This window comes from Rhizopus delemar, genomic scaffold, assembly GCF_000149305.1.
Source record: "Rhizopus delemar RA 99-880 supercont3.23 genomic scaffold, whole genome shotgun sequence".
Lineage (NCBI taxonomy): Eukaryota > Fungi > Mucoromycota > Mucoromycetes > Mucorales > Rhizopodaceae > Rhizopus > Rhizopus delemar.
Window position 1 is genome coordinate 158,266 of NW_027137849.1, and position 26,272 is coordinate 184,537.

Sequence of the window (26,272 nt, forward strand, 5' to 3'; positions counted from 1 at the left end):
TAGTAAAAAAAGGTCCTTTCAAGCTAAACGAGACATCCAGCGCTTTTGGCCGCAGCAGATGGTGATGTTGATGGCTTTTTACTAGAGCCAATCTTGATACCACTGATAGCTTGATCAAACCTGGAAGAGGTCGCTCTGGATTGTTGGTTGAGGTTAGTAATTTTCATGCAGGTGACGACATCCAAAATGTGAGCATAAGCCTTTTTGATTTCTTCATAATAATTCATGAAAAATATCATGGTCATGCTGTTAATTTCATGGGACAAGGTAATATTACCAGAATAGGCAAAAGTACCATTGGAACTCAACTTGATAAAATCCCAATAGTTCTTGTCCACAATTTCAGCAATGATGTCAAGTCGTACACCGGCAGTCAAGTCCAATTGGGCAATAATCCAACAAACATGATCATCAATCTCACCTTGAGCCTATGGTAATCACTTTTTTTTTTTTTGAATCGTCAAAAAACATACAGAACGTCAGTACTTGGGTGTAATACTAACAACTTACTTGATGGCCTACGACGTGTAGTAGAGTTCAGCAAGAACCTCCTAATTAGTCAAATTAGTCATCAACTTGTGAGGCAAAGTATGTCAAGCAATGTGGCTAACATCCTTGACACTGCAAAGCATACCGTATGACCAATTGAGAGCATTGACACCAATGCAGAACAAGAAAGAGTTCAGTTTGTTTTTTTCGAGGTAATAATAGAAAGCATTGTGAGAACAGTTGAGTCTATTATCAAAAATCTAAGCAAAAAAAAAAAAAAAAAAAAAAAAAAAACGAAAAAGAAAAAAAGGGGATTGGAAAGCTGCACAAACAAAATAAGCAATGATCATTTATCAGACCCAGACCTCACGCTCAGGACAAGCATAAAGGTTAGCGTTCACACTTTTGAGCTTAGGAATCTTACAGTTAGTCTGGACCAGTAACTACTTTAGTATATCTGACTTTTTAGTGCAAGTACAGTAATTTTTTAATACTTTATCAAAGACTCATTCAGGCCTACCTATATCTTTTTAATCAAAAAAATATTGATTATTTCTTGATTGAAATCTTATATTTTTGTGCAAATGAAGCAATCTAAATGTGAAAGTCCAAAAAAACATACAAAAACAAACCCATTTCTACTCAATCTATGTCCATTACTAGCTTTTTTCTTTATTAGCTGATATTATGAAAGTCTATAAATGCCTACGCTGAGAAAATATCTACCAAAATTAGTTTAATAACAAACAATTAGGTAACCAGTAAAAATATCTAAAAGTCAAGAGCGAACGTAAAAAAGGGTCTTCAGCATAAATGAATGGATACTGAAAGCCTGTGAACTATTAGAAGAAGCTGTTGATATAAGATCTTAAAGGTATATAAAAACGTCATAGTTGTTATACATTAAGTAGAATTTGAAGTACGTACTACAAATATAATATTAAAGAAAACAGGATACAGAGTATAACAGAGTTGGACTGTGGTATTTCGTAGAGAATGTTATAGTTGACTGTACCCTTTGTTAATTATATAAAGAAATGTCCGTGAAACTTAACAGTGGGTGTTTGAAAATTTTAAGATACAAACGCGTTAGTTGGTTTAAAGAATTTAAATATTTTAAAAGCACATCTTGGACAGTGCCTAGAATATACTGATAGGGTATATGAAATGTCAGTCTTAGTCATCAAGACATAAACAATATAAGAATAAAAGCGCTTACCACCGAAAAGTAAAACAATCATCGATTGCAGCCTAGTTCTGCTTCCTTTTCAGAAGAGAACGGCGATAGTTTTGTTGACAGTATGAAAGTGACTGTTGTTTAGAAAGGCTTAATAAAGCCGGGAGTGAAAGAAGAGGACCAAAGAGCGAGACAATAGAATTTTTTTTTCTTTTTACGCATGTTGTTTTTAAACTAAAAGAAAAAAAAACAATGAATAAACAAAGCAAGATATCTATTCACTCTTTTTAAATGTCCTTTTTTTTTTTTGGAACACTACACATACTTCTGTTTCATCCAACGTTTTCTTTTTATCTTATCAAGTCAATTATGATGAGAGGATTGATCGTTCTTTAACATTTGCTTGAAGTAACTTATAAAAAAAGAGGATAAGGTATAAATGTAACTCTCACATTAAATTTCACAACTACGCCTGCCTCTTCTACATGCTTTGTAAAGAAGCAAAGAGATGGCTTTTTTTTTTTATTAAGTTTCACATGCCATGAAGTTTTTGATAAAACAATTCAAATAGGAAAAGAATCCTGAAACAAGATTTACCTTTTCAAGTTTTTGAGCATTTATCATATTTTTTTTTAGTTTGATGTTGAACAACAAAAAAAGTTTATGTAGTGTACTTTATATCTCTTTCTATTCTTTAATATTGTCTTAGTGTTCTTCTTTCTCAGCCCTTTTTCAATTTCAACGTTAACATCGTTGATACTGTTGGCACAAGATGAATTTTTAGATTCTACTTGTATAGATAAATCATGCTTTATTTTCCCAAAGAAAAACACAACAAAGTAAAATGATAGGGGCTAGTAGACTTCGGCTATATCATAATTGGTGTGATAGATCAAAAGGCTATTGTAAAAGAGGATGGCAAAATGTTTCTAATCAGCTCTCCTTTAGTCTCTTGTAACGATATATCGCCATTTATATTCATTAAAAACCCGTGACTACACAGGAGAAAGAGCGTGTTAAACACCTTAAAGCCATAATTGCAGATGTAAAAAAAAAGTCTGGAAAACGCACACTTATATACTTTTACCTCTTCTCAATAAACTAGTTTAAGTACTTTGAGCTCAACAGCTATTAGTTAGAATGAGTAGCCTTTGTTGATGGCTTCGTTGGTTTTGTCTTATCTCTTTAAATCATGTCAACCTTTTAAAAGTTTGAAGCTGCCTTTGGGTAATTACTCTCTAGTATCAAAGGCTCGATTTTGGTAAGTCAATATTAGGACCTGTTACGAAGAGACACGACAGGTGAGTAATTTAGTTTCTTTAAAAGTATTCTTATTTTCTGAAGTGAGAGGGCTCATCAACACTTGAAAAAATTCGAAAAGGAAATTGCCTTATAAAATTTTGTTGGAAACTTTGGCCCAAAAAGGGGAAAAGGGGAATGAGAAGCAAGTTATAAAATAACCGCTTTATTGTTTTCGTTCCTTGACATTCTTACATATTTTGTATAAAAAAGGCTTAAATCACGTAATACACAGGAGATGTTCTACTCTCTGTGCACGAAAAAGCCATACGGATGCGATAGATATTTTAATTATAAAAACCAATCATGCTTCCAAAGGAATTCATTCTCCGTTTAATTCTCCAAGTAGAATCTCAAAAGGGCATAATTGTTAATTTTTTTTTTTTTTTTTTTTTTTTTTTTTTTTAAAAAAAAATTAATGGAAAAGTTCAAAGAGGTGATAAAGGAACAACATTTCTATATCTAAAGCTTATATCATTTATAGAAAATTGCTTCACTTCGTGCTGAGGCTGAATCTGCTGCTGACCGTGCTGAAGAATTAGAAGCTCAAGTGAAGCAACTGGAAAATGAACACAACGCAAAAGATTACGAGCTTTTATCTCTGCAAAATCGTGTCAGAACTTTAGAAGAGCAATTAGAAGCAGCAGAAGAAAAACTCAAAGAAATAACACAAAAGTAAGCTATTGTAAGCTTCTGACATATAGCTTACACATATACATAATAGTTACACGGATATTGAGCTGAAAGCAGAAGAAGGAGAAAGAAAGATCGCGCGTCTTGAAAAGGAGTTAGACGAACAAGAAACGAAATATGAAGAACTCTTGGAGAAATATAATAACTCAAAATCTGAATTGGAAGATTTGGCTCGTCAATTTGATGAATTATAGACTTTTATTTCCTTGACTTGTTCTCTTCTGAACGGATCTAAAATACAATAAAAATTTAAAAATCTTTTTTGTGTATGCTTGTGTGTGTTACCTGAAACATTCGTATGACTCTTTGTGTTTTCTTTATACGTCCTCTTTGTATCGGCGGTTCTTCTTGCTCTTCCTTTTTGTTATTATCCAACTCCAATGCTCGTTTACGATATGGCTCATAAACAAACATATTTGATTTTAAACTTGATCGAGCTTTTAAGCATGCGTCGCCTCTCTGAGAAGACTATAAGTTATCTGTACATACAATATCTATGAATTACCTTTATTTTCTCTACTTTATTTACAAATAAGCTCATACCATCATGATTACCCCAATCCCTTGATTTTATACAATATCGAATGGATCCTGTATAATTTCTTAATTTAGGTAATACGCGAACGGTCACTCTTAAATCATGATCTGGTATCGTCACATCTTGTCTTATCCATTTTTTACTAGAGAGCGCCAATTTTTTAGAAGCTTCCATGGCCTCTCTTGGTTTTCCTGCAATAGCAAGCGCAAATGGATCATTGGGTTCTATCTCTGGTTCTTTATATTCCAGATGATACTTTCCACTGTGAATAATCACTTTTAATAATATTAGTGTATATACAGTATCGTAAATTAATAAACTCACTTGCTACGATATCAGAGTCATCTGTATAAATATCTGTGCCCCAAACAGCTCTCTTTTTCACTTGTATATTTTCAAATGTTAAATATTTTGCTGGTACACGTATTTGCATCACACCATTCAAACAATTTTCCAAATTAGGTAATAGCTGTTGAGGTGAATACACCCGATGACCTAATGGCTTTTCTTCTATTCCCTCTAAACATTTCCAAACTTGCTCGCTTTTAATAATTAACTTTGGCGACACTTTGTTGCGTCGTATCATCATGGCTTGATCAATCATATTTGAAAATGCGTTTCCAACAGCCGCTATGGAACTATTGCGACGCGTGTTTGCCCCAGCAACCGCTGCTGCTAATTTCTGTGTGTCCTCTTGACTAAAGGATCCTCGGTGAAAACCACTTGAGGTTAATATATTGCTAATATTTGCTGTAATGGCTGCCAGATTACCGATCGTCGTTGTCGCATTATTATTTGTATTTGAAGATGAGGATGGAAAATTTTGCGATTGATGTGTATTGTTGTTATTGGCTGCTCTTGCACTTGCCGCCACTGCAGCAAGTGCATTACCAAGGATCTCGGAAGGTGTAACCTCTGTCGATGTTTTTCTTTCAGTTGCTTGTCCAGAGAATTGTTCAATCATAGATGCAGATACACCCGCATTACTTAAACGACGTAGGGCTGCACTGATATCAGGTAAATTGTTTAATGCTAAACTGGTCGCATGCGACAAAGATGGACCTTGATTCAAAGCTGCTGCAGGTTTAGGTGAATAGGATTCAGAGGGCACTTTGGTATTCTCATTATTGGATATTATTTCCTTATTAATCATGTCTTCATTAGACATAGGAGGATCAAGGTTTTGTGCGCTTTCTGTTGTTGTTGTATTGACGCCTTCAACTGTAGAGCTCTTCGCAGTTTTATCCACAGTAGATTGTTTTCCTACTTCTCCTGGTGACTTGATATTACTATTTGGAACAGATGTAAGAGCAAGTAGTAATTGTTCGCTAGTAATCGAAGTGTCATCAGTATTTGGTTGATTTGTATTAGTGTGTTCATTATTTTTTTGACCTATATTTATAAAGCATGAATTTGTATTGTGTTACTTTTTTTGTTTTTTCTTAGTTACTCGGAGATTGCGTGACTGCTCTTGCAAAATCATCTGATGTAGTGCTCTCTTTCACTTTATATTGCAAAAGGGTTCAAAAATGTTAGTTACTCTTTTCCTTCTTTCCTTGCTTTCATCGCTTAGACTGTATTTCTTTATCTCTTACCTAAAGATTCTGTAACTTCTATAAAGAATAGTATTGTAAATTAGCGAGTTCATATATAATGAAAGAAAAACGATGGTGTAAATTACCTGCTACAGTAACAGGTGTTTCTGTTTTATTTATTTCTTCTTTTTTATTATCTATTGAAACAGGTGAAATGGTTGTGCTCTCTTCGCCATCAAGTTTAAATTTTTTAGGCGACTGAGGCTGTTCATCTTCTGTCGCACGTTTTATGCCACTCTCGTTTTCGCTCATTAAATAAGTGTGTTTAAATCTGAAGCAGTATGTATATGTGTGTATATGTTATATATGTCTTAGATATGTGATAAAAATAAAGGTAAAAGATAAAAAAAAAGTAAAAGTAATATTCCTGATACAAAAAAACGAAATTGTAATAACTATTTGCTTGTATCTTATGAAATGTGACTTGTTATTTCACAAGTCCATATTTCACTTTCTTCCGTTCTTTTTTTTTTGCCGTAAGTAACTTTTCGATTTGAAAATGTACATGGAAGGATAATAAATTAGCTGTATGGTGTAGCATTAAAGGATAGAAAAGAAAAGGTACAGTGCTCACGGTACCAATTTGCACGTTTTGAAATGTTTTTGCGCGCTTGTAAATATCAATTTGCGTAATGTAATTGGCCAATTTGCGCATTTTTGGAATCTAATCTGCGTCATTGATCATTTCAACTCGCGTATTAACTAAATCCAATTCGCGCCTTTTGTTAACCAATTTGCGGTTACTCCAAATAAGCCCTTTTCTCCTTTATTCTTATTTGTTAAAAAAATCTTTTACTATATGTTCAATCACTGGAAAAAATATGTTCGAGAATGGTCAAGGAGACATCGTTGATGAGAATGGGAATGAGGCCATGGACTGGGAAGAAGAAGTCAATCCGCATAACACAGAAACTTTGAGTAATTTTACTCAATATTCTGGTAAACAGCCGATGGATCTCGATATGACAGATCCCAAACTTCCTGAACGAATGGATCAGCTAGAGAAGACTATTAATGCTAGCACTACACCTAAAAACAAGTATGCCGATTATTCCGATAGTCAAAAAACATTGTTTATGTATTACTTGCAGCTAAAGTTACTAGGTGCTGCTGCTGCAGCTAGAAAAGCTGCGATTAATGTTCGTACTGGTCAGGATTGGGCTGAAAAACTCAAGGATAATCCCAAATGGGATATTTTCGAAAAACAAACCAACAAAGTACATGAAAAAAAAAGCCAGCTTCAGGACGAACATAAGACTCATTTGATTGAGTTTTTCGATGAAAACCCCCACGCCCGAGGATCTGATGCAGTCGAGGATCTCACTAAGAATTTCGAAGGATTTACGTTGAAAGATACCGTTGTTGGAAAATTCATTTCAACTGAATGCAACTTGAGTATCAAAGCAACTAGCCGACCTGCTCGCTACGCTCACTTAACGGCCGCCATCGCCTCACGGCTCGGACCCTGGCTTCCCCCCACCACCACCCACACGCCCACACCATTTAATTGAGCGTTAATAAAATGCAATATTATTGATAATAATAATAATATTGTTTATAAGGCAACATGTGTGTTTTAACAGTAATAATAAAGCTATATATAGTGATCAGATGTAAATTGATTGGGATTATCGTTGTGATATTAGCGAAGTAAAATTTCAGGATAAACAATGTTTTCAGTCTTAGTTGAATTGACGCCTTTTTTTTTATCAAGCAATATAGAAAGTCCAGATACAGATGTTACTCTTGATAAGGCGACATATAGCTGGCCATGAGTAAAAACGGGTAAGCGAAGATCAACTCCAACAATTTTAAGGGATTGCCCTTGTGATTTGTTGATAGTCATTGCAAATGAGGGCCTTACTGGAAATTGCTTTCTAGTCAAAGTGAAAGGATACTCATTTTCAAGAGTAGACAGAGTGAAACGTGGAATTACTTCAACACAGCCATCAACACCTGGTAGTTTCACTTTCAAAAGAAATTCGCCAATACTCAAGACAGTTACTCGTGTGCCATTGCATAAACCTTTTTCTACATTGATATTTCTTAATATCATGACAGGCATTCCAACTTTTAATTCTAAAACAGAAGGAGGCAGTCCATGAGGATTTAAGCTTTGAAGGTATTCAGTAGGCATTTGGCGGTCCTCAGAGCCAGTTGAGTCTTCTTGAGTAACGCGATCAACAGCAAACAATGAAATTTTGTTGCCAGGCAATTGGTCTAAAACATATCTGTTGATCTCATCCACTAAATCATTTTTTGGTGCGATAATAGTCCTTTCTTGAAAAAATTCAGGATCTAAAGTTTACTCCATAATTTCTTTTGGATAAATTGAATCGACAAACGTGGTAAGAGAGTGGTATTGCGCAATATAACGTGGCAAGAATATTTTTCCATTTAGAAGGGAATTATAAGATAAACTACCAATCCATTGTGAAAATGATTGGTCAATAGGGCTACTACCAGATAGGCGCATGTTTTCTGTGAGCTTGAGCTTTTTTAGATTTGGCCAAATTTCTATTGATTTTGCTAATGAAGCTTCGACTATATGATGGCGTTGACTATTCTTGACAACAGGTCCAATTTGGGCAAAGTCGCCTCCCAAGACAATAGGGATACCACCAAAGAGCGAGCCGAAATTTGAGCAAATGTCTTGCAAAGTTCTATTGACAGCCTCAAAACAATGTCTGTGCTGCATAGGAACTTCGTCCCAAATTATCAAGCTACATTGCCTTAACATGGCAGCAAGGTCACTATTTTTTTTGATTAGACAAACCGAATCAGGATAGATGTTGAGAGGAATCTTGAAGCGAGAATGTGATGTACGACCACCAGGAAGCAAAAGAGAAGCAATACCAGATGAAGCAACGCAAACAAAAATCTTTCCTTGTCGTCTAAAGTAATGACAAAGGGTGTTGTAAACAAAAGTTTTGCCAGTACCGGCAGGTCCTTGAAGAAAAAAGTGAGCAGTATTAGGACTGCTTGATATACTGTCAATTATCTCATCAAATACATCCTTTTGACCAATATTCATCATAGATATCTTTTGTTGATAATTCTGTTCCTCCACATTTCTATCATATGCAACTTCGGCTTGGATAATCACATTACTGTTAATCATGCTAATCTGTTCCATTAAAGATCGCCAATAAAATAGTGGTCCAGGCATATTAAAATCTGCCAGAGTCTTACCAGCATCTATGAGAGCTTGCTCAAGTAGATATAGACCATAATCAAGCTTAGGCAGGTTTTGATGGAAGGCATTTGATGTATCATCACTACACAGTTGGTTGAGAAGTCCCAATTGTGCAATGCGAATATCTAAATCATCACAGATATTCAAGCAGAAACGATCCCAAAGGGCTTTGGGTTCATTCAATTCTTGAAACAATAAAGCAGAAACAAAAAGGGAACGCAAACTTGATCCTGAAACGAATTCAACAGCTTCTGAAAAGCATTTAAACCATTCTTGATCATCTTCAATCAGGTGCAATGCTTGACATGCCGCTCGAAAAGTAGAATATACTACACCGTTGACAGTTTTTAAATTCTCAAACGAAGTAGGACCCCGAACGACAGTGAGCAACAACCGCAGGAAAAACCTTTCGCCAGAAGTGGGTGTACAGTAGTACATTCTGCCTACAGCATAGCCTTTTTTTCTGGCTTGCCATGTTCTTTCTTTATTTTTCCAAATGTAATGAGATGGAAATTCTTGATACAAATAATTACGTCCATCATCATGTGTCAAGTTGTATTTGAAAAATCCCATCAAAGTTGAATGAGTGTTGTCCAAAGTTTGCTGTATCTCTTCAGCACTTGATTCAGGATCGAAATACACAGGCTGCTCATTCTCTAAATGAATAGCAAGTGAAGTGACCGAGGGGTCCTCTTCATGCATAGGATATTCAAATAATCGCCATACAGCTTCAGTAGGTCCGATATATCTGCTTGTAAGATACCTTTCAATCTCATCATTTTCATTTTTTAGATGTACTGTGGTACGGTCAGGGCCTTTATAAACATATTTGTTTATATACTTGATAGCATCAATACTACCACACAATTCAACATTTATGTGTGCTTTGTATTTCTTGGTAAGAAATGGATTGTAAGGTACAACATGTTGATTGGTCAAGTATACAGACATCATTCCATTAGTTTCTTTATCCTTGATTTGAACACGATGAGATCTTCCATCCAGTCGTCTACGATACAAGGGGTATGAGTCCGGCATAACAGCAGTGGTGGGTTGAAAAGGCTTTGGAAAGCTTTTAGAGCATTTCAAAACACCGTATGCATCAGGAACCATGCATGGACATTTGGGATTGATATTTCCACAAGGGCCATGCATCATTTGTCCAGAGACTAAGTCTAGAAGCTCAGGATCATCATCGGATGGCAGCTCAGCGCAAATCACTTCATCAATCTTCTCGGGATCACGAAATACGCTATCATCACCTTCAAGAAACAGCAAAAGATGGCAATGAGGCAAGCCTCTTTTTTGGTATTCAATCGTTCGGATTAGACCTTTATAATCGCCAAAAATTTTCTTTTTCTTAAGGTCATGCAAGAATTCACGAAGCTTCAAATTGAACACTCGAGCAACTAAATCGGGACGATCTGCTGCAGTTTGCATTGGCCGCTGATTGCTTGGATCTTTAATGAGCTCATTTGTTATCTCTTCCCATTTTGGATTTGCCGTGAAGGTGATGAAGAAGGTAGGTTTACCAAAATGTCTCACTATAGCCATTGAGTCTTGATAAATTTTTGCCATAAATCTTGGACCTCCTACATAACTACTTGGTAAGATGAACTTGGTGCCAACTGTGCTCAAATCGCTGTTGTCATGGGCTAAAGCATCTGTTAAGCCGTTGTATACATCTGCCCGTAAATTACTTTGGTTATCTCTGATCCACTCCAATTTATTCTGATCGCAGACAGCCCAAACATCGACAACATATTGCTGAAATAACCTCTTAGACAAAAAAAGAGTAGGAAATTCATTTGCTCTACTATGAAGCCTAAAGCGATAATATGCTCTTTGAGGGAGCCTATTCCTCTGACGCTCAACCTCAACGTTACTATTAGGAAGATTGACAGCTGAAAGTCTCAAACCCCAATGCCATCCATAATCACCACGTGGAAATAACAACACATAATGCAATGGCATGAACGCGGCGTGAGTTTGATTAATTCTTTTAAAAGAATTACTACCATGCTCAATACCATTGCGGTAAGTGATTTTAATATCTCTGAAGCTGGATCCAGCGAATTCAGTTGGAATAACAGCTGCTATTTCACTTGTGGTGGGCAAATTTTCTGTTCTTCTGTCATTTCCTGTTACTAACTCCATAGTCATTTGAGGACTAAGTCTGATGTGAAAGGGAGTTGATTCCTCCTCGTTTGATGCTTGTCTCTCATACTCATCTTTAAGAATCTCATGTGCATGCTTATAAATGTTGACAAAAGGGTTGACATTATCAGTATGAAGCATGTTTGTGAGCTGCTCAATTAAATTAACATTGAGATCGGGATTGTTTGCAACTCTATTGTTGACACCAAAAGCAGGGTCGTAGATATACAGTTGTGCATATGAAGGTACAGCGTTTCTGTTTTCTGATACCTCCGAGTTGCCAATATGATTGATAGGTCCTTGTAAGTGATATAGCTCGCCGTGTATCATGAATGAAGAAGGACCAGAACCAGACCGACCTGTTGCACTGACTATATTGCAGCCAACCGAAGTAAAAGCAAAGGCCATATTGAATTGTCTAATATTCTTTAAAAAATGGGTAGACAACTCATGGTTACCAGTAAACAAATCCTTTAAAAGTTGAGGTGGGTCTCTCAGAGCATCTACTTTTACGGCACCATGCTTACAACAGGACTCTCAACTTAGAGCAGAAGCAGGAACGTTTACTGGTTTTTCTGCTGTCCAATGGAGTGCACCACAGTGCTGACATACTTTGTCCATACGACCTGGTGACCACGAGGTGAATCTGCTCAATTCTGATATGTAAGCCAAAGGTTTTCTAGCTACCGAAGTTCTTGTGTTTTGAGTACGATAGTGGTTTACTCGTCGTGCCTATAATATATAAGTTAGATAAACACTTTTATGTTTCGGTCAAAATAAGTTATTACACGACAGTTCTCGCAAGTTCTATAACGACCAGGGTTAGGCATATGCACTCTACAACCACTACAGTGACGAGGTTCGTCAGTTTCAGACATAGTAGTAGTAAAAGTTTTATAGAAATAAAGAAAAAGAGGGAAAGGTTAAAAATTTAGCTCTCTGCCAAAGAAGCAGTCATTTTTTTGCGTCGTGGTTTAAATTCATATACAATTTTTGATCATTTTACAGTATATTATATATAGATAGATAGATAGATTATATGTACGCTTTAAGATCCGCTTACCAAACTTTTTGCTCCTTTATGAATAACTTCCCTGAGCTCCTTCTCGTAATGGTTCTTACTTTAAGCAAAATATGTTGTTTATTTTATCTTGGTCTTCAAATTTAACATCAATTTCATACCTGTCACAGATGAGTTGCATTTTATTGTGTGCTCTTAAACTAAGGGCGAATCTATTTCTCCACAATGAGTAAGTTGCTTAGCAGCCATGTATGCTTTGTCCGTGGACCAAGCCATTAAATTTTCTGAATTTTGTTGAACAAAATCGCAGAAGATCGGCACATCAGTTTTTTTCACATAGGCATTTAATTCTATGCATGTTGTTATAATATTTTTCAGAATATTTATTCGAGGAAGTTGTATTACCTTTTAGTCCTTTAAATGTGGTTGTCATATGAAGCTATAATTTAGTTAAGAATCAAAGATGTTTTTTTGACATGACACCCAATTTACCACTGCTATAGAAAATAAAATAAGAAGGAAGTCGGTAGTTAAAGAGTAACCTAGTGGTTGGCTGGTAAGACTTATAAGATATAAATAATAGGTTATTATTTATGAGATACTGTGCTTCCACTCTCAATTTACTGAATTTTTGAAAATTTCGTCCACTTTTTCAAATAATTTTGGACATTTGTGTGAGGTTAAATTGCCCAGAAAAAGGAGACTTGTTTGACCATATGTTTGAAGCTCGCTTGCCCATCTGTTTAAAAACAAATTGCCCAATAATTTGATCAGAATGCTTCTAACAGTAGATTAAATATGACGCTACATAAAGTTTAAATATAGATTTTATGCTTATTTCAAGATGGTATTGGAGCAATGGATTATACATATTATATTATGATTAATAATGAGAAAGAAGGCTTTGTGAGTTATGATATTAATCCAAGTTAAGAGTATGGTTAACTACAGCCTGTTTCCATGCGAGTATATTCGGAATCTTATTAATATACGCTAATAATTTCCTCGGGGTATTAGGAATCTCCATGTCAATATCCACCGTTCTATACAGCATTCCATCATGTTTAATAAGCTTTTCGAAAAAAAATTTGTGATCTATCGTAAAAAGGGAGATTTAGCACAAAGTGTAATTAAATAAGGTATATTCTTACCATAGCATCTAATACAAAACATCTTGGTATCTTCACGGTCTTTCATAGTTTTAATCATAGAACTATACAGCTTTTCAATATCTCTTACGTTTTTTGATGATGGAGTTCGGTCATTTACTCCTCCGGAAAATTCTAATAATCCCGCGACAATTGTCTTATTCCCAACTTTAAACAAAATACCATCAAATTTTGTTTTTTCTGTGGAGTAAAATTCTCTTTCCAGCCATCCCGCCTCGATAATATCATTATCGGGAAGAAATAGTTGATTAACAATAAATATTATAAGATATGTTGCTGCCGTTCTTTCCAGCATGATTTTGTTCAGAGGATTATTAGGGGAATTCATCAAATCTAAACTATAGACGTGTGGTTTAGTGATATGTAATAATGAATAATATGTCAACTAAAGATTGCTTTTGTGCCGCTTACAAATGCCTTGTTGTTACTTCTAGGAAGCCCATATTATGATTGGCGATTAGATCAAAGTTTTCATTAAATCCATGACGATACAATGTTTTTCGTAATTCTTGTACCGATAAAGTCGCATCATTGAGACATTTGATAAGATTACAAGCTTCGGTAGACATTGTAATTGGATGTATCTTTGTTGCTTCAAGTATTGACTCAAATTGATCGCCAGAAGTTTCTGTCTTCAAAATATCCACAGCCGCACTTGATGATAGATCAATGATTTTCAATTTACCGACTCTGCTTGATATACATGATTAATTGTGTAAATGAACGAAGATATTAACGCTAACAAATACTTACTCATCTGACGCGAGATTTGCGGTTTGTGATATTACCTTCTCCGCAATGCTACTTTCATCGCTGATTTCTTCTTCATGCTCTCCTTCTGTCTCGTTAGTTTCATAATCTTCATCTGCTTCATTAATTGATTCATTTATATTGTAAGTCTATTTGGTTTATAAAATCAACGATTTATTCTTTAGTACACTATTTATTGAACTTCTGTAGGTTGAAGCAATACCTTTTCAGCGAGGTTTCTGATTTCTTTATTAGTTAATTCATTTAGATGTATGATCGTTCTCTGGTTTTCGTTTCGCAAAGCTTTTTGAATATTTAATGTGTCTCTCGTTTCCCAATATTGTTTATATTGCTTTCCGAAATCGGTTTCTAGATTATTTCGAGACTAATAAAAACTATTAGCAATGTTTATATATATATATATATATATATATACTTACATTATAAAGTTTCTTTGCTGTTGTACTTATCTTTGTTAGTTTGTTACTTTGGCCTGTTGATAATTTTGTCAACAGATCTGCATAATGATGATTAGTGGCACTCTCAGAATCACTAAAAGTATCAGCAAATTTAAAGTAGTCGATGGCTGGTTCAGCGATATTTAGGGCAGAATGCAACCAATCTTTATATTTATAGTTCTTTGGGAGCCCGATTACTCTAGTTCGTCTTTGTTTTTCCTTCGGCATAGTTGTAATTAAACAGAAGGACAAAAAAAAAGTTCAATGCGCGCTACTGTTTGCCACTAGAGATTTTTGATTGGATAAAAAATAATGACATAAATACTAGGACACGTAATTCTAAATATGCATTTCCTTTCACCCTTGCAAGATTTTTTACCTAGTTCCCTCTTCTTTTATTTTATTTACTTTATCAAGCTTTAAAATTAAATCGTCAAACAGTAATATCTTATTGTCGGAACAAGTTGATGCCCTCAATTTTAGCTGGCATTAGATCACAGTTTGGAGTTTATACGAATTGATGATAATTCCCAAGGTATTTCTAATTTCGTTCAATAGCTTTAAGAGTTTCCATGTTAAATGTTGTTGGTATTAGGATTATTAATTTAATTTTTTGAAGTATCTGACTGAATCTATGAACTTCAATCAGATTTTGTTTTTGGTAAGTTCACTGAAAACATATGAAAAACTTGTTTCTTATAGTGGCTTTTTAGAGTAAAGGATAATTAGTTTTGGCGTTTTTAGGAAGCTGTGGTTAACGGAAATGCTATAAAATTATACACTTTCAACATAGATAATAGTTTGAAGCAGCTTCGTACCCTCTGCCAAGTCACGCTTCCTTTATGTGAATTAGATTTTGCACTATCCTTTAACATAATTGAAGTTTGATGTCGTCCTACATCCTTATTTTCAACAATCTAGATGTGGATGCAGAGTAACCACAGTTGGAAGACAGCGGAAATGCTATAAAACTATACACTTTCAACACAGATAATAGTTTGAAGCAGCTTCGTACCCTCTGCCAAGTCACGCTTCCTTTTTGTGGATTAGATTTTGCACTATCCTTTAACATAATTGAAGTTTGATGTCGTCCTACATCCTTATTTTCAACAATTCAGATGTGGATGCAGAGAGTCTTCCATCCTTGAATCTTATTTTATTTGCGTAATATAAGATAAGTACTAGTTGAACAGCGACGCTTTTTATTTATTTATTTCTCCTTGTATTTTAACATTTTCAATAGTACCGCATATTAATACTCTGTTTTCTTCAGGCTTAAACGAATATGATCTTTCCTCTCTGTTTATTCTTCTCACTGCACATGTTGCTTAAGATGCTAGTTGTAGAGCTCGTCTCTGTAGGTTTAGTTCTCCGCCCCTTCTCTACCCCAACATTGTTGCGCCATAAAATAAAATCTTATTGTTTTTTTGTGTGCTGTTCCTCAAGTATATTTTTTTGGTTTTAATATGGCAACAGTCTGATCAGCTTATTACATGAGGAGCTATGTTCCATTCTCAGTTGATTCCATTATTTTTAAATAAAAGCATACTTTCTCACTCTAATCTATGATGATTTAAATAATATATGTAAAAAGGACACTGCTTTATACACACCATATTGCAGTTTTCAGACTTTAGTGTTGCTGATATTAAATAATCAAATACCATCTTGGAATAAATACAAAATCTATCATTTAGACCAAAATGGATCAAATTATTGGGCAATTTGTTTTTAAACAGATGGGCAAGCGAGCTTCAAACATATGGTCAAACAAGTCTCCTTTTTCTGGGCAATTTAACCTCACACAAATGTCCAAAATTATTTGAAAAAGTGGACGAAATTTTCAAAAATTCAGTAAATTGAGAGTGGAAGCACAGTAAGCTCGCTCGAGTTTCCTAATTTATACATATCCCAGATAGTTAAGCTGGCTTTAAATTATTATGATGACGTCAACGTCCTCTAAGGATTTGAAATTTTTATATTAAAAACAAATTTATTATCTTCGTTGACGATGGAAATTAGAATTGGAAGGGAATGTAGATGAGGTAGGTGTTAAGATAATATCAAGGGTTTGTTGTGCGATTTTTAATATGTTTATTTCTTCTTGTAGCGGATGAGGGTAACGTCTATATGCATTAATAATAGCAGTAATATTATCAATACTATCAAGAGCATCGTTATTGACTGGAAGAGATGGTGGTTGAATGTTTTGTTGCTCAACGGGGCGAGATATTTGAGAAATTGGAGCCATGGTATGGATAAAATGGTAGTTTAATGATATACTATGCTTTAATTATAATTATTTACCCTCAAATAGCAAAATGTTACAAGGCAAAGGTCTCTGTTTACACCCTTGGTGGGAAACAGTAGTTCCTAAGTGAGGTAGTAGATTAGACACAGCATTGCTGGAGTTGTAGTCTGTTACTGGAAGCGCATGCCATGTTGAAGTTAATGGAGTTCATATGATAGTTGGCTTGATTCATTGAAAGTAAATGCTGCATCTATAAAGCTGGTAAATTATGATAAACAATACAGAATTTGTAATTTAGTCGACTCATATTGAATAATGCTGGGAAAAGATCAAGTACAAAGTCCATAAGACACCTTTAGAAAACAGCGAAGCCAAAGCAGACCGTATAGAGCAAGCAGCAAAGGTAGTGGCAAGAAAAAACTGTAGAATGTGGATCCGTTACTCTTAGAAGTTTTTTTTTGTAAGTGTTTAACTCTGGATTTTTAAAATAAAAAACTTCACCATGATTTATTAAATTAAAAAGTCCCAAATCGCAATCCCCAAATATTGCCCAAAAACAACTCTAGCCCCAAAAACACTGGGAAATCCAGTACATAAGTTTGAAGCATTTTTTCCATGGAAAGACAATGAGGGAAGAAATTAATTGACGTTTCTTTATCATGAACACTTGATTCTTCCTTTGAATTCTTTTTTTCGTCTTCACTTTCAGGCACAATATCCAGATCGTCTACATCCATAGAACTTTCCCTAAGATTATTGTCCTTGATGATATTTTTTGGTATTATTTTGGTATGTAATTTATATAGGAAGCTCGTTCAAACAGTCTTCAGATACTCTAACTGACTGTTGTGCAATACTGTGGAAATAATTTCTGGGAACTTGATTGCATGCCTCAGCAATTCTAGTTTTAAGGTCCTCCAGAAATCATCTCCGTAATTTTGCACAACAGTCAGTTAGAGTATTTGAAGACTGTTTGGACGAGCTTCCTATATAAATTGCATAAAAAATAAAGCAACGCAAATTGAGTTAAGGACGACGCAAATTGATTTTTATTTCAGCGCGAATTGGGATTTAAAAAAATGCAATTTGGTTTCTGAGTTGAGGCAAATTGGCCAATTAAATTTATGCAAATTGATATTTACAAATGCGCAAAAATATTTTAAAACACGCAAATTGGTACCGTGAGCACTGTACATCTGTTTTGTTGCATTTTTTGTTAAACTCCTATTAAATTTACTGTCCACATAACCCCTTTATTGAAAATCTAGCTGTACTTGAAAGTAATAAGTGGCTTATGCGATGCAAGTAGTCACAATTCTTTTTCTCGCACTTCAAAAAAAACAGGTTTTGTATATTTTTATTCAAAGGGTGTTATGCAATCAGACGAAGTTATTTGGCAAGTTATCAATCAACAGTTTTGCTCTTACAAAGTCAAGTAAGTTCCTTGTACATTTCTAGAATAAACAATTAACCGTTATTTGATTAGAACACCTACTGCGAACTTTTGTCGTAATCAGTATAATGTCACCGGTCTTTGCAATCGTCAGTCGTGCCCATTAGCAAACAGTCGATATGCGACTATTAGGGAAGAAAAGGGTATAGTTTATTTATACATGAAGACACCTGAACGAGCACACTCACCTGCAAAAATGTGGGAAAGAAAGAAACTTTCAAAGAACTATGCGCAGGCTTTGAGTCAGGTAGAGAGGCAAAATCACTTAAATGCTAAAGATTCTAACAAACATGTTTCTTTGACTATAGATTGATAAAGAGTTACAGTATTGGCCAAATTTCTTATCACACAAATGTAAACAACGTCTGACTAAAATCACTCAATATCTCATTCGTATGCGTAAACTGAAATTAAAAGAAAAGTAAGTTTTCTTGAAACGTCTTGAGATTAAACTTACCATTTTTGCGTATAGTGATCGACCTCAATTGATTGGTATAAAGAAGAAGTTGGAACGCCGTGAAGCAAATAGAGAACGTAAAGCAGAGGCCGCTGCACGAATAGAAAAATCTATTGAAAAGGAACTGATTGAACGCTTGAAGAGTAAAGCTTACGGTGATGCTCCACTAAATGTCAATGAAGAAGTTTGGCAAAAAATTTTGGATGAAGAGCTTGAAGGTGCCGAAGAAGATGAATCAGATGAAGACGATGAAAATGCTCTAGAAGAAGAGGAAGAAGATGAAGTATGTATTTTTATATTTTCTTATTGAAATTTTTTCTAATATTTTTTAGGATGTTGAATTTGTTTCTGATCTTGAGGATGAGTCTGATGTTGGTGATATTGAAGACATTGACGACGGATTTGAATGGGAACAAGAAAATGAGCGAGAAAATGTAGCATATACAAATTAGAAAGCAACTTAACATTAAAGTATGAACTCATACAGCTTTTTCAAGTGCCAAGCATATATCCTGTTTGAACATTATTCAGTTGGCAATTCAAAGTTGTTTCACACCTCTTTTTGCTTATTAGACATTAAAAAATACGTTTAAAATTGCTCTTTCACGCGTCTCTTGTGTTAAAGCATTCAATATATTTGTCCATGAAACCTTGCTCTGAAGTATATGTACTATATGTGGTACGATGCTTATGAAATTACAAAACTAAATGCAAGAATCAATTGTCAGTAACTAAAGAATCAAACTACAATGACTTGCATGATGGTCATATTGATAATCACTGTTTAGAACCGAGAACAAACACAAGAAAGAAGAATATATACTATTTAATCATCTTTATTGGTGTTGTGCTTCGAAGATAATCATTGTACAGTCACCCCAAATTAATTATGGGACAAGGAAATTTATTGAGGAAAATTTTAACCTCATAACAAAATAAAGTTGTCTTTTTCTCATCCATCAACACATTAAAAAAAAAAGTCTGCTCAAATCTCCAAAGACTGCACCCGACCTTTAATTATATCTGAAGATGAAACAAAAGAAAGTAAAGCATGGGGATTTTTTATCTTCTTAGAACACATCATACGATTAGAGAGATTGCAGTCCTTGTTGGCTTGAACAAGTCCACTGTACAAAATATAAAAGCCAGGATTGATGACTATGGTAGCCCTTTACCTCACAGGCAAATTGGGCGACCATTGAAAATAAATGAAAGAACTAAAAGGCATTTGAAGAGGATAATTAGAGAGGATCCTTTTGCCTCATTTAAAGAAATAAATGTTTTTGTTAGCATAGAAACCCTTCGATCGTACGTGGATCGACTTGACTTCAAATCGTACAGAGCAGCTCACAAGCCTAGATTGACTGCAAGACACCGCAAAAGTAGGCTTCACTGGGCGAAGGAACACCTCAATTGGACTGAAGACCAATGGAGAAGTGTTGTTTGGTCTGATGAGTCGCGCTTTTGTGTAGAAGGCAGTAAACGCGGAAAAAGAGTGCTCAGGAAGGAAGAAGAGCGTTATGATGAAAGAAATATAATATTTGCAGTCAAGTGGGATGGTGGTGGTGCTATGGTTTGGGAATATTTTTGGGGAGGAGATTTCGTACCTTTAGAAATTATTGACACCAGTTCCGTAGACCAAGAAACCTATATCAATATTTATGCCAATAAGTTCCATCCTTGGTTTACAAATGTCACGGCACATCAGAAGAGGGATTTTATCTTCCAAGAGGATGGTGCTTCCTGTCATACAGGTGGTTATGCTCGATGGTGGAAGGAGACCCACCAAATCCGGGGTTTTGAGTACTGGCCTGCTCAAAGCCCTGATTTGAACCCCATTGAGCATGTTTGGAATGCTCTTGAAAGGCGAATTGAAAGAGAAAGATCGTCGATCAAAAACTTGGAGCAATTGAAGGTGGCTCTATGAGAAGAGTGGGAAAGAATGGATGTTGAGTTGGCGGACCGATTAGTTCGAAGTATGAAGAGACGGTGTGAAGCAGTTATCAAAGCTAAAGGCGGCGCAACAGAATACTGAGAATCATTTTATAAATACATTCTTAAAATAAACATGTGAATCTTTTCTCAAAACTTGAAATCCCAAGCTTAAATATACACGTATTAATTGATCTTGGAATTACATGCCATATTTTTTCAAAATTTTGTTTCGATTTTTTGTCCCAAAATTAATTTGGTGTGACTGTATAGCTATCGAGCATTATTACAGCTCAGTAGTGTGAGTATATAAAAATGTAGGCTTATTAATATGTCGTACATCTCATTAAAATAGATTGCTGAATGAGGTGCAAGTGCTTATATAATATTACTTAGAGACCTGCATAATAACGTGCAACATTTAGCCATGTGCATAAAACGTTTGATATTTTGAATACTGCAAAGTACATACATTAATATCTGTAGTGTGATAAGTATTGAAGTGTTTTAAGTATTTAAAATAGACAAAGAAGAATTAACGAGACCGAATAATAGTTCTAAAGTCGAATACTTTTATTAAAGAAAGATTCCAAGGCTATTTATATTAGTTGAGCAAGACCTGAGATTAAATGACAAGAGATAGTTACGACCGATATGATTTGACATGTATAAGAAAAATTTTATAAACTGATGTAAATAATCAACTGTTGAGATGAAAGTGAAACTTGGCTGTTCAGGGCAGTTGGTAATTATCAGGATCTATTCTTATTCAAACTCATTTGTAAAGATTTAGCTTAGAATGATAAGACTGTTATCTTATTGACATGTCAAAACATGACACACAATAAGCCACAAATGGTGCAGAAAGAAAAAAATACGTTTTGTGCGAACGGTTTTGCTGGCCACTGTATGTTCCATTGTTCCTTTGAACTTGATATGAATAATTTTGGGCATGATAATTATTACGAGTAATTTCCAATGTTGATAGCTGGTTGGGCCCACTTACAATCTGAGGGTTAGGTATTACAGCGTTGACCATTCCGTAAGGATGTAAGTTAGAGATTGGGATTACTTGAGCAGGACCTTCGTTTGCATCAATCAGTTCAATGTTATGATCATTTGTCGGGTATCGCTGATGATAGACACCATCATCATGATATATGAGTGCGTGATTTACATTTCTTGGTATGAATGGGTTGTCAACCGTTGCGACCTTACGTAGACGGTTTGCGTTCCACCAACCTTCTGCGTGGTTTTACCAATCTTGAAATATTCTAGCACTGCTTTGTATACAAAATTGTTTGATATCCCTTAATAAACCTGCGCGAAAGCGGCTTTCGATTACGGCTTCGCTAGTGATATTAGCCAAGTCAGCAACTTCACGTAATCTTGAAAGGAATATTTGAGGGTGTTCTTGCTCTCCTTGGATCATATCATTGAATTCCAATTCGTAAATCTGAATTACAGTAGGTCAAAAAATGCTGCAAGGAATTGCAAAATTCATGTTTTACAGCTGCTTGTCTATGGATACTGCACCAAACTATCTCAAACTTTGACTGTTTGTGCCACAATAGGAAGGGCATTTATTTATCAATTTTGGGATATGGGCAATGGTTATTGGTGGAATTTGATACTGCTGAAGGTAGTATTTTAAACATCCGGTATTTTTTACTTGTTTACATATGTTTGAAATAATGAATTTTAATATGAACCAGCCGGTTGCCATCACAATTTTTCTCTCTTTTGACGTGATTAGAATGTTATCTGTATTTAAGAGTGCTTACAATTCCTTTATTTTAAATTTTATATTCCCTTGTTTAAATTATTTCTCTTTTTTACCCTCTCGTCAATTGTATGCATAAATGACTGTCAGAGGAGAAAGTAAACGATCTCAAACAGACATTAACCGGATCCACATCAAAATATGATATTGCTAAGGAGACTGGGTTACATGAATCAACTGTTAGTAGATACTTTATAACGTTGTTTTCAAGTAGGACAGTGAGCGCAGGTGGTAGACCTGCAGTAGTCTCCAAAGTGACGAAGCGGTTAATCAAAAGAAAAGTCATGCAAAGGGTTCTAAAGACTTCCAAAGAGGTATACCGGGAGCCAGTTGGATTTGGCTACGATATCTCATACCAGTTAGAAATTAGCGTACTGAAATCAATGGAGTTCCATTTTCTGATAGAAAAAAAGGAGCCATTTCAGACAAAAGTGCATACGTAGCATCAGTTAAAATGGAACAAGGAGCATCAGGATTAGGCAATGGTTGACTGACAACAGATCTTTTACTTTAATGAAACCAAGATCAACGTATAGGGCTTTGATGATGATGATCACTATCGGAAAAGGCCAAGTGACCTTTTTCAACATCATGACCTGTATTTTGTAATCCAGCATGAAGCTAGCAAATTGATGCTCTGGTGTTGTATAACCTCTGAATGACCAGGATATGCTTGCTAAATTCACGATGGAAAGCTGTACTCGGGTGTTTACTAGCATATTTTGAACACTACGCTTCGTGATACTATGAAGTACTACAATTTCGACTGGTCCAACATTTACTTTTAGCATGACAATGACCCAAAGCACAAGGCATAATTTACAATGGCTTAGCTATGTAGTAACCTAGAGAGCTATATTAACGATTGGCCAGCTTAGAGTCCGGACTTAAATTCAATCGAGCACGTACGGCATCCATTGAAGTTGCAGCTCAATTATTACGAACGTAGAGCAAAGGACACAGATGTGCTTTGGGAACGAGTTGAGGAAATATGAATTGACTTCAATAAATAACTTTGCGAAAATCATGTAGATAACATTTCGGAAAGAACTCAAGAGATTATTAATAGAAAAGGAGGACCAACTAAATATTAATAAATAAGTTTGTTCTTGTGTTATCTCGTAAGAATAAAAAAGACTATAAAATTCAACGAGACTGAAAAAAGTTATATCTTTATTTAATATTATAATGTCTGGTATTTATACTATTTTCATGGAGGTTTAATTAAATCCTTTTCAAGATACTTTAATTAATTATAACTGTAGATCTAGTGTCAATAAGTTTTAATGTGAGGATCTGTTCCTGGTTATGCAAGTGGACTGTTTTATAATTATTTCTTAAGTAGATCTGATTTTTCATTTATGTTGCATTGCATCAGGAGTTATATTAAAAGCTTGCATTGAGTTAAAGGAGTGGAATTAGTTATGACCGAATAATAGAGAAAAGACTGTAATAAATCTTTGTAAAGCATTCATTACTCTGATTTCTTATAAATTGAATATGAATCATGTTTAAAGTATGTTGGGATACGACAGTTCTGTGAAAATTTTCATTTTTTCAAATTTTCAAATTGCGCGCTCCTTACTTCCTTCAATACTTATCCAATAGGGCTTAAACTTTTTCAAACTTTTCACGACATGTAGGAAATTTACTATGTGGGAACAGAGGCAGTTTGTGCCATTGTAACAGGATGTGCGCTACAAAAACCGAGAAAAATGGATTCCTTGTAGCATTTTTTTGACCTACTGTAACTCAGGAGTAATGTAATGACTTTTCAAAAGTTCCATAGTGTTTAGGATAGGGGGTTTTAGGTAAAAGTAGTATAACAACAAAGATAAAGAAATACTGTTAGAACTTGGTATCTCTTTATTAAGTTAAGATAACTAAGATTGAATATCATTAATTCTACATGTAAAAAGTGAGAGTATTTATAGACATGATACGGATAAAGAATTAGGACAGATTTATGATCAATTCGACAGAATAGATGATTACCATTTCTAATTATTAGTTTAGCCTGTTCCTAGCTTGTATTGTCAATTATGCTATTGGGATGGTTTCAGATAACTCTGGATGTAGGACTATTTAGGAGACGGTACGGATGAATATAAAATCCTCTAGTTCCGTGATTGGATATTATGGCTAATAATAATATCTCAGTTAGGATAAATGTTTGCGTGACTTAATGATGATCCGGTAAATAATTGTCATTCCTTATTCAACATGCTCATATTATCAATAAACTATATTACAACCACGCCATACATTTGACTGTGTGAAGTTAATATGAATAAAGCCTAATATAAAAATCTAATCAAAGTCTTTTATTGATCTGTGCTGGGAATAATGTTATAAATGATTCCAAAGTTATGTCAACATATTATTTAGGATCATATGAGATTCCTTTTACTAAAATAAAGTGACTATAATCTTATGTATCCTTAACACATAGCTTCATCGTAAGTCACTTGTGGACGATCCTTGAGTATAGTTTTTTCAAAGTAAACTTTAGCAGCTCTACGTAATTGAGATTTGAGAATAGCGATTTTGCGGTTATCACTATGTGTGTTGCTGAGTATAAGGTAGGAATCCAGTAGCTCTTGAAAATGGCGAAAGTCCTCGCATTCATAACCATAGAATTCGATTAGTTTAGGACGGTATCCTTGAATTTGGTTGCTGTTTTGCACCAACGCGATAGGTTCTGTTGTTGCCATTGTTGATAGTAAGTGTTTTGATATTGTTCATTCGATTTTGAGTAAGTTCTTTTTGTTATAGATTTGATTTAATTTCTTGATTTGATTCAATTTATTGTTTTATTTCCCTCGTAGTGACCACCAAATGTAACTTGTTAGTACTTGGGAGTTGGCTTGTGTTAAATTGATGTAGATTTGTTTAATTTAAGGTTTGAAGTCTTGAATGACTTGAGTTTAGATAATTTGATTGAACGTTTAACAGTACTTTTGATAGAGTAAATTGTCTTTGAGTAGTGACCACCAGATCTTTATAGATCAATAAGGTTAAGAGCAAGATTGTTTAATAAAAGAGAAAAATAAAAGGAATCTTTCTTGATTTATGATAACTCGGGTATCAGATCAGAAAGAATAAGTAAAAATAAAAAGAAAAGAAAAAGGTAATTGTGACCCAATAAGAAAAGATTGCTTTTTTTTTAAGCGTAAGAAGTGTTGTATAATGGTAATAGTAATTCAGAAAAAGGTAGAAACAAAAATAAAGAAACAGTTTGGATACTTTTTGAGACTGATCTTTATTTCAATTTAAGTTAAAGTAAAAATTATTCTAATTGAAGGCAGGTATTTATATCTTATTGAGTGAGTGGCTTGATATCTTCTATTGTGATCGTTCTTCTAATATTCAGGTACTTTAGCAAGTGTTATCTATAATTATGATTATGAAAACTTTTCATTTGTTCTTTTGTATGTCTGTCATAGATTATCTTTTATTCTGGGAATTCCTCACTGATTTGAATAACGTTATTTTACGCGTTATTTCAATTATGTGAAAGATTAGCAATATTCCTGACATTGGATTGGATTTGGTTATTTTAGTTGATACTTCTTCTTATCAAAGAACTCTCATGAATACAATACATATTTTAAAAGAACATGTTTAATTGGAATTGATTGTATGATCTTATTTAAATAAACTTGTATTTTATTTTATTTTAATTATGATCTTGTATTAAGACCTATATTTATTAATGTCAACTACAATCAGTTACTGTTCTACAACAAGAAGATATAATTTATTGGATATCGAATATTTGATAAAAATATTCATCTTATTTATATATAAAAATATGGGGCGCCTTTTGTCTCTTGTCATGAACTGTAAATTAC

General features: G+C 34.5%; 12 protein-coding genes across 12 annotated transcripts; 4 read left to right on the top strand and 8 right to left on the bottom strand.

The window, feature by feature from the left end:
• Positions 1–23: 23 nt before the first annotated feature.
• On the bottom strand, positions 24–874 carry RO3G_16884 (uncharacterized protein; the record flags this gene model as incomplete). The annotated part of the gene is made up of 3 exons (XM_067671468.1): positions 24–428; positions 612–735; positions 849–874. The coding sequence occupies 3 exons, from the start codon at positions 872–874 to the stop codon at positions 24–26; spliced, it is 555 nt and encodes a 184-aa protein (XP_067527569.1).
• Positions 875–3,271: 2,397 nt separating this feature from the next.
• Positions 3,272–3,852, top strand: RO3G_16885 (uncharacterized protein; the record flags this gene model as incomplete). The annotated part of the gene is made up of 3 exons (XM_067671469.1): positions 3,272–3,310; positions 3,450–3,640; positions 3,690–3,852. The coding sequence occupies 3 exons, from the start codon at positions 3,272–3,274 to the stop codon at positions 3,850–3,852; spliced, it is 393 nt and encodes a 130-aa protein (XP_067527570.1).
• A 974-nt stretch (positions 3,853–4,826) lies between these two features.
• RO3G_16886 (uncharacterized protein) lies at positions 4,827–5,364 on the bottom strand (the record flags this gene model as incomplete). The annotated part of the gene is made up of 2 exons (XM_067671470.1): positions 4,827–4,834; positions 4,968–5,364. The coding sequence occupies 2 exons, from the start codon at positions 5,362–5,364 to the stop codon at positions 4,827–4,829; spliced, it is 405 nt and encodes a 134-aa protein (XP_067527571.1).
• Positions 5,365–6,612: 1,248 nt separating this feature from the next.
• Positions 6,613–7,302, top strand: RO3G_16887 (uncharacterized protein; the record flags this gene model as incomplete). Its single annotated transcript, XM_067671471.1, has 1 exon — positions 6,613–7,302. One exon carries the CDS (start codon positions 6,613–6,615, stop codon positions 7,300–7,302), a length of 690 nt encoding a protein of 229 aa, XP_067527572.1.
• A 794-nt stretch (positions 7,303–8,096) lies between these two features.
• RO3G_16888 (uncharacterized protein) lies at positions 8,097–11,285 on the bottom strand (the record flags this gene model as incomplete). The annotated part of the gene is made up of 1 exon (XM_067671472.1): positions 8,097–11,285. The coding sequence occupies one exon, from the start codon at positions 11,283–11,285 to the stop codon at positions 8,097–8,099; it is 3,189 nt and encodes a 1,062-aa protein (XP_067527573.1).
• A 396-nt stretch (positions 11,286–11,681) lies between these two features.
• On the bottom strand, positions 11,682–12,022 carry RO3G_16889 (uncharacterized protein; the record flags this gene model as incomplete). Its single annotated transcript, XM_067671473.1, has 2 exons — positions 11,682–11,876; positions 11,933–12,022. The coding sequence occupies 2 exons, from the start codon at positions 12,020–12,022 to the stop codon at positions 11,682–11,684; spliced, it is 285 nt and encodes a 94-aa protein (XP_067527574.1).
• Positions 12,023–12,360: 338 nt separating this feature from the next.
• Positions 12,361–14,770, bottom strand: RO3G_16890 (uncharacterized protein; the record flags this gene model as incomplete). The annotated part of the gene is made up of 9 exons (XM_067671474.1): positions 12,361–12,515; positions 12,571–12,604; positions 12,658–12,727; positions 13,158–13,237; positions 13,405–13,481; positions 13,888–14,027; positions 14,088–14,233; positions 14,308–14,469; positions 14,525–14,770. The coding sequence occupies 9 exons, from the start codon at positions 14,768–14,770 to the stop codon at positions 12,361–12,363; spliced, it is 1,110 nt and encodes a 369-aa protein (XP_067527575.1).
• A 1,768-nt stretch (positions 14,771–16,538) lies between these two features.
• Positions 16,539–16,793, bottom strand: RO3G_16891 (uncharacterized protein; the record flags this gene model as incomplete). Its single annotated transcript, XM_067671475.1, has 1 exon — positions 16,539–16,793. One exon carries the CDS (start codon positions 16,791–16,793, stop codon positions 16,539–16,541), a length of 255 nt encoding a protein of 84 aa, XP_067527576.1.
• Positions 16,794–18,166: 1,373 nt separating this feature from the next.
• Positions 18,167–19,155, top strand: RO3G_16892 (uncharacterized protein; the record flags this gene model as incomplete). Its single annotated transcript, XM_067671476.1, has 5 exons — positions 18,167–18,228; positions 18,280–18,493; positions 18,555–18,667; positions 18,719–18,986; positions 19,036–19,155. The coding sequence occupies 5 exons, from the start codon at positions 18,167–18,169 to the stop codon at positions 19,153–19,155; spliced, it is 777 nt and encodes a 258-aa protein (XP_067527577.1).
• Positions 19,156–20,273: 1,118 nt separating this feature from the next.
• Positions 20,274–20,630, top strand: RO3G_16893 (uncharacterized protein; the record flags this gene model as incomplete). The annotated part of the gene is made up of 1 exon (XM_067671477.1): positions 20,274–20,630. One exon carries the CDS (start codon positions 20,274–20,276, stop codon positions 20,628–20,630), a length of 357 nt encoding a protein of 118 aa, XP_067527578.1.
• Positions 20,631–22,415: 1,785 nt separating this feature from the next.
• Positions 22,416–23,234, bottom strand: RO3G_16894 (uncharacterized protein; the record flags this gene model as incomplete). The annotated part of the gene is made up of 4 exons (XM_067671478.1): positions 22,416–22,424; positions 22,475–22,501; positions 22,928–23,172; positions 23,201–23,234. The coding sequence occupies 4 exons, from the start codon at positions 23,232–23,234 to the stop codon at positions 22,416–22,418; spliced, it is 315 nt and encodes a 104-aa protein (XP_067527579.1).
• A 1,625-nt stretch (positions 23,235–24,859) lies between these two features.
• RO3G_16895 (uncharacterized protein) lies at positions 24,860–25,132 on the bottom strand (the record flags this gene model as incomplete). Its single annotated transcript, XM_067671479.1, has 1 exon — positions 24,860–25,132. One exon carries the CDS (start codon positions 25,130–25,132, stop codon positions 24,860–24,862), a length of 273 nt encoding a protein of 90 aa, XP_067527580.1.
• Positions 25,133–26,272: the final 1,140 nt, after the last annotated feature.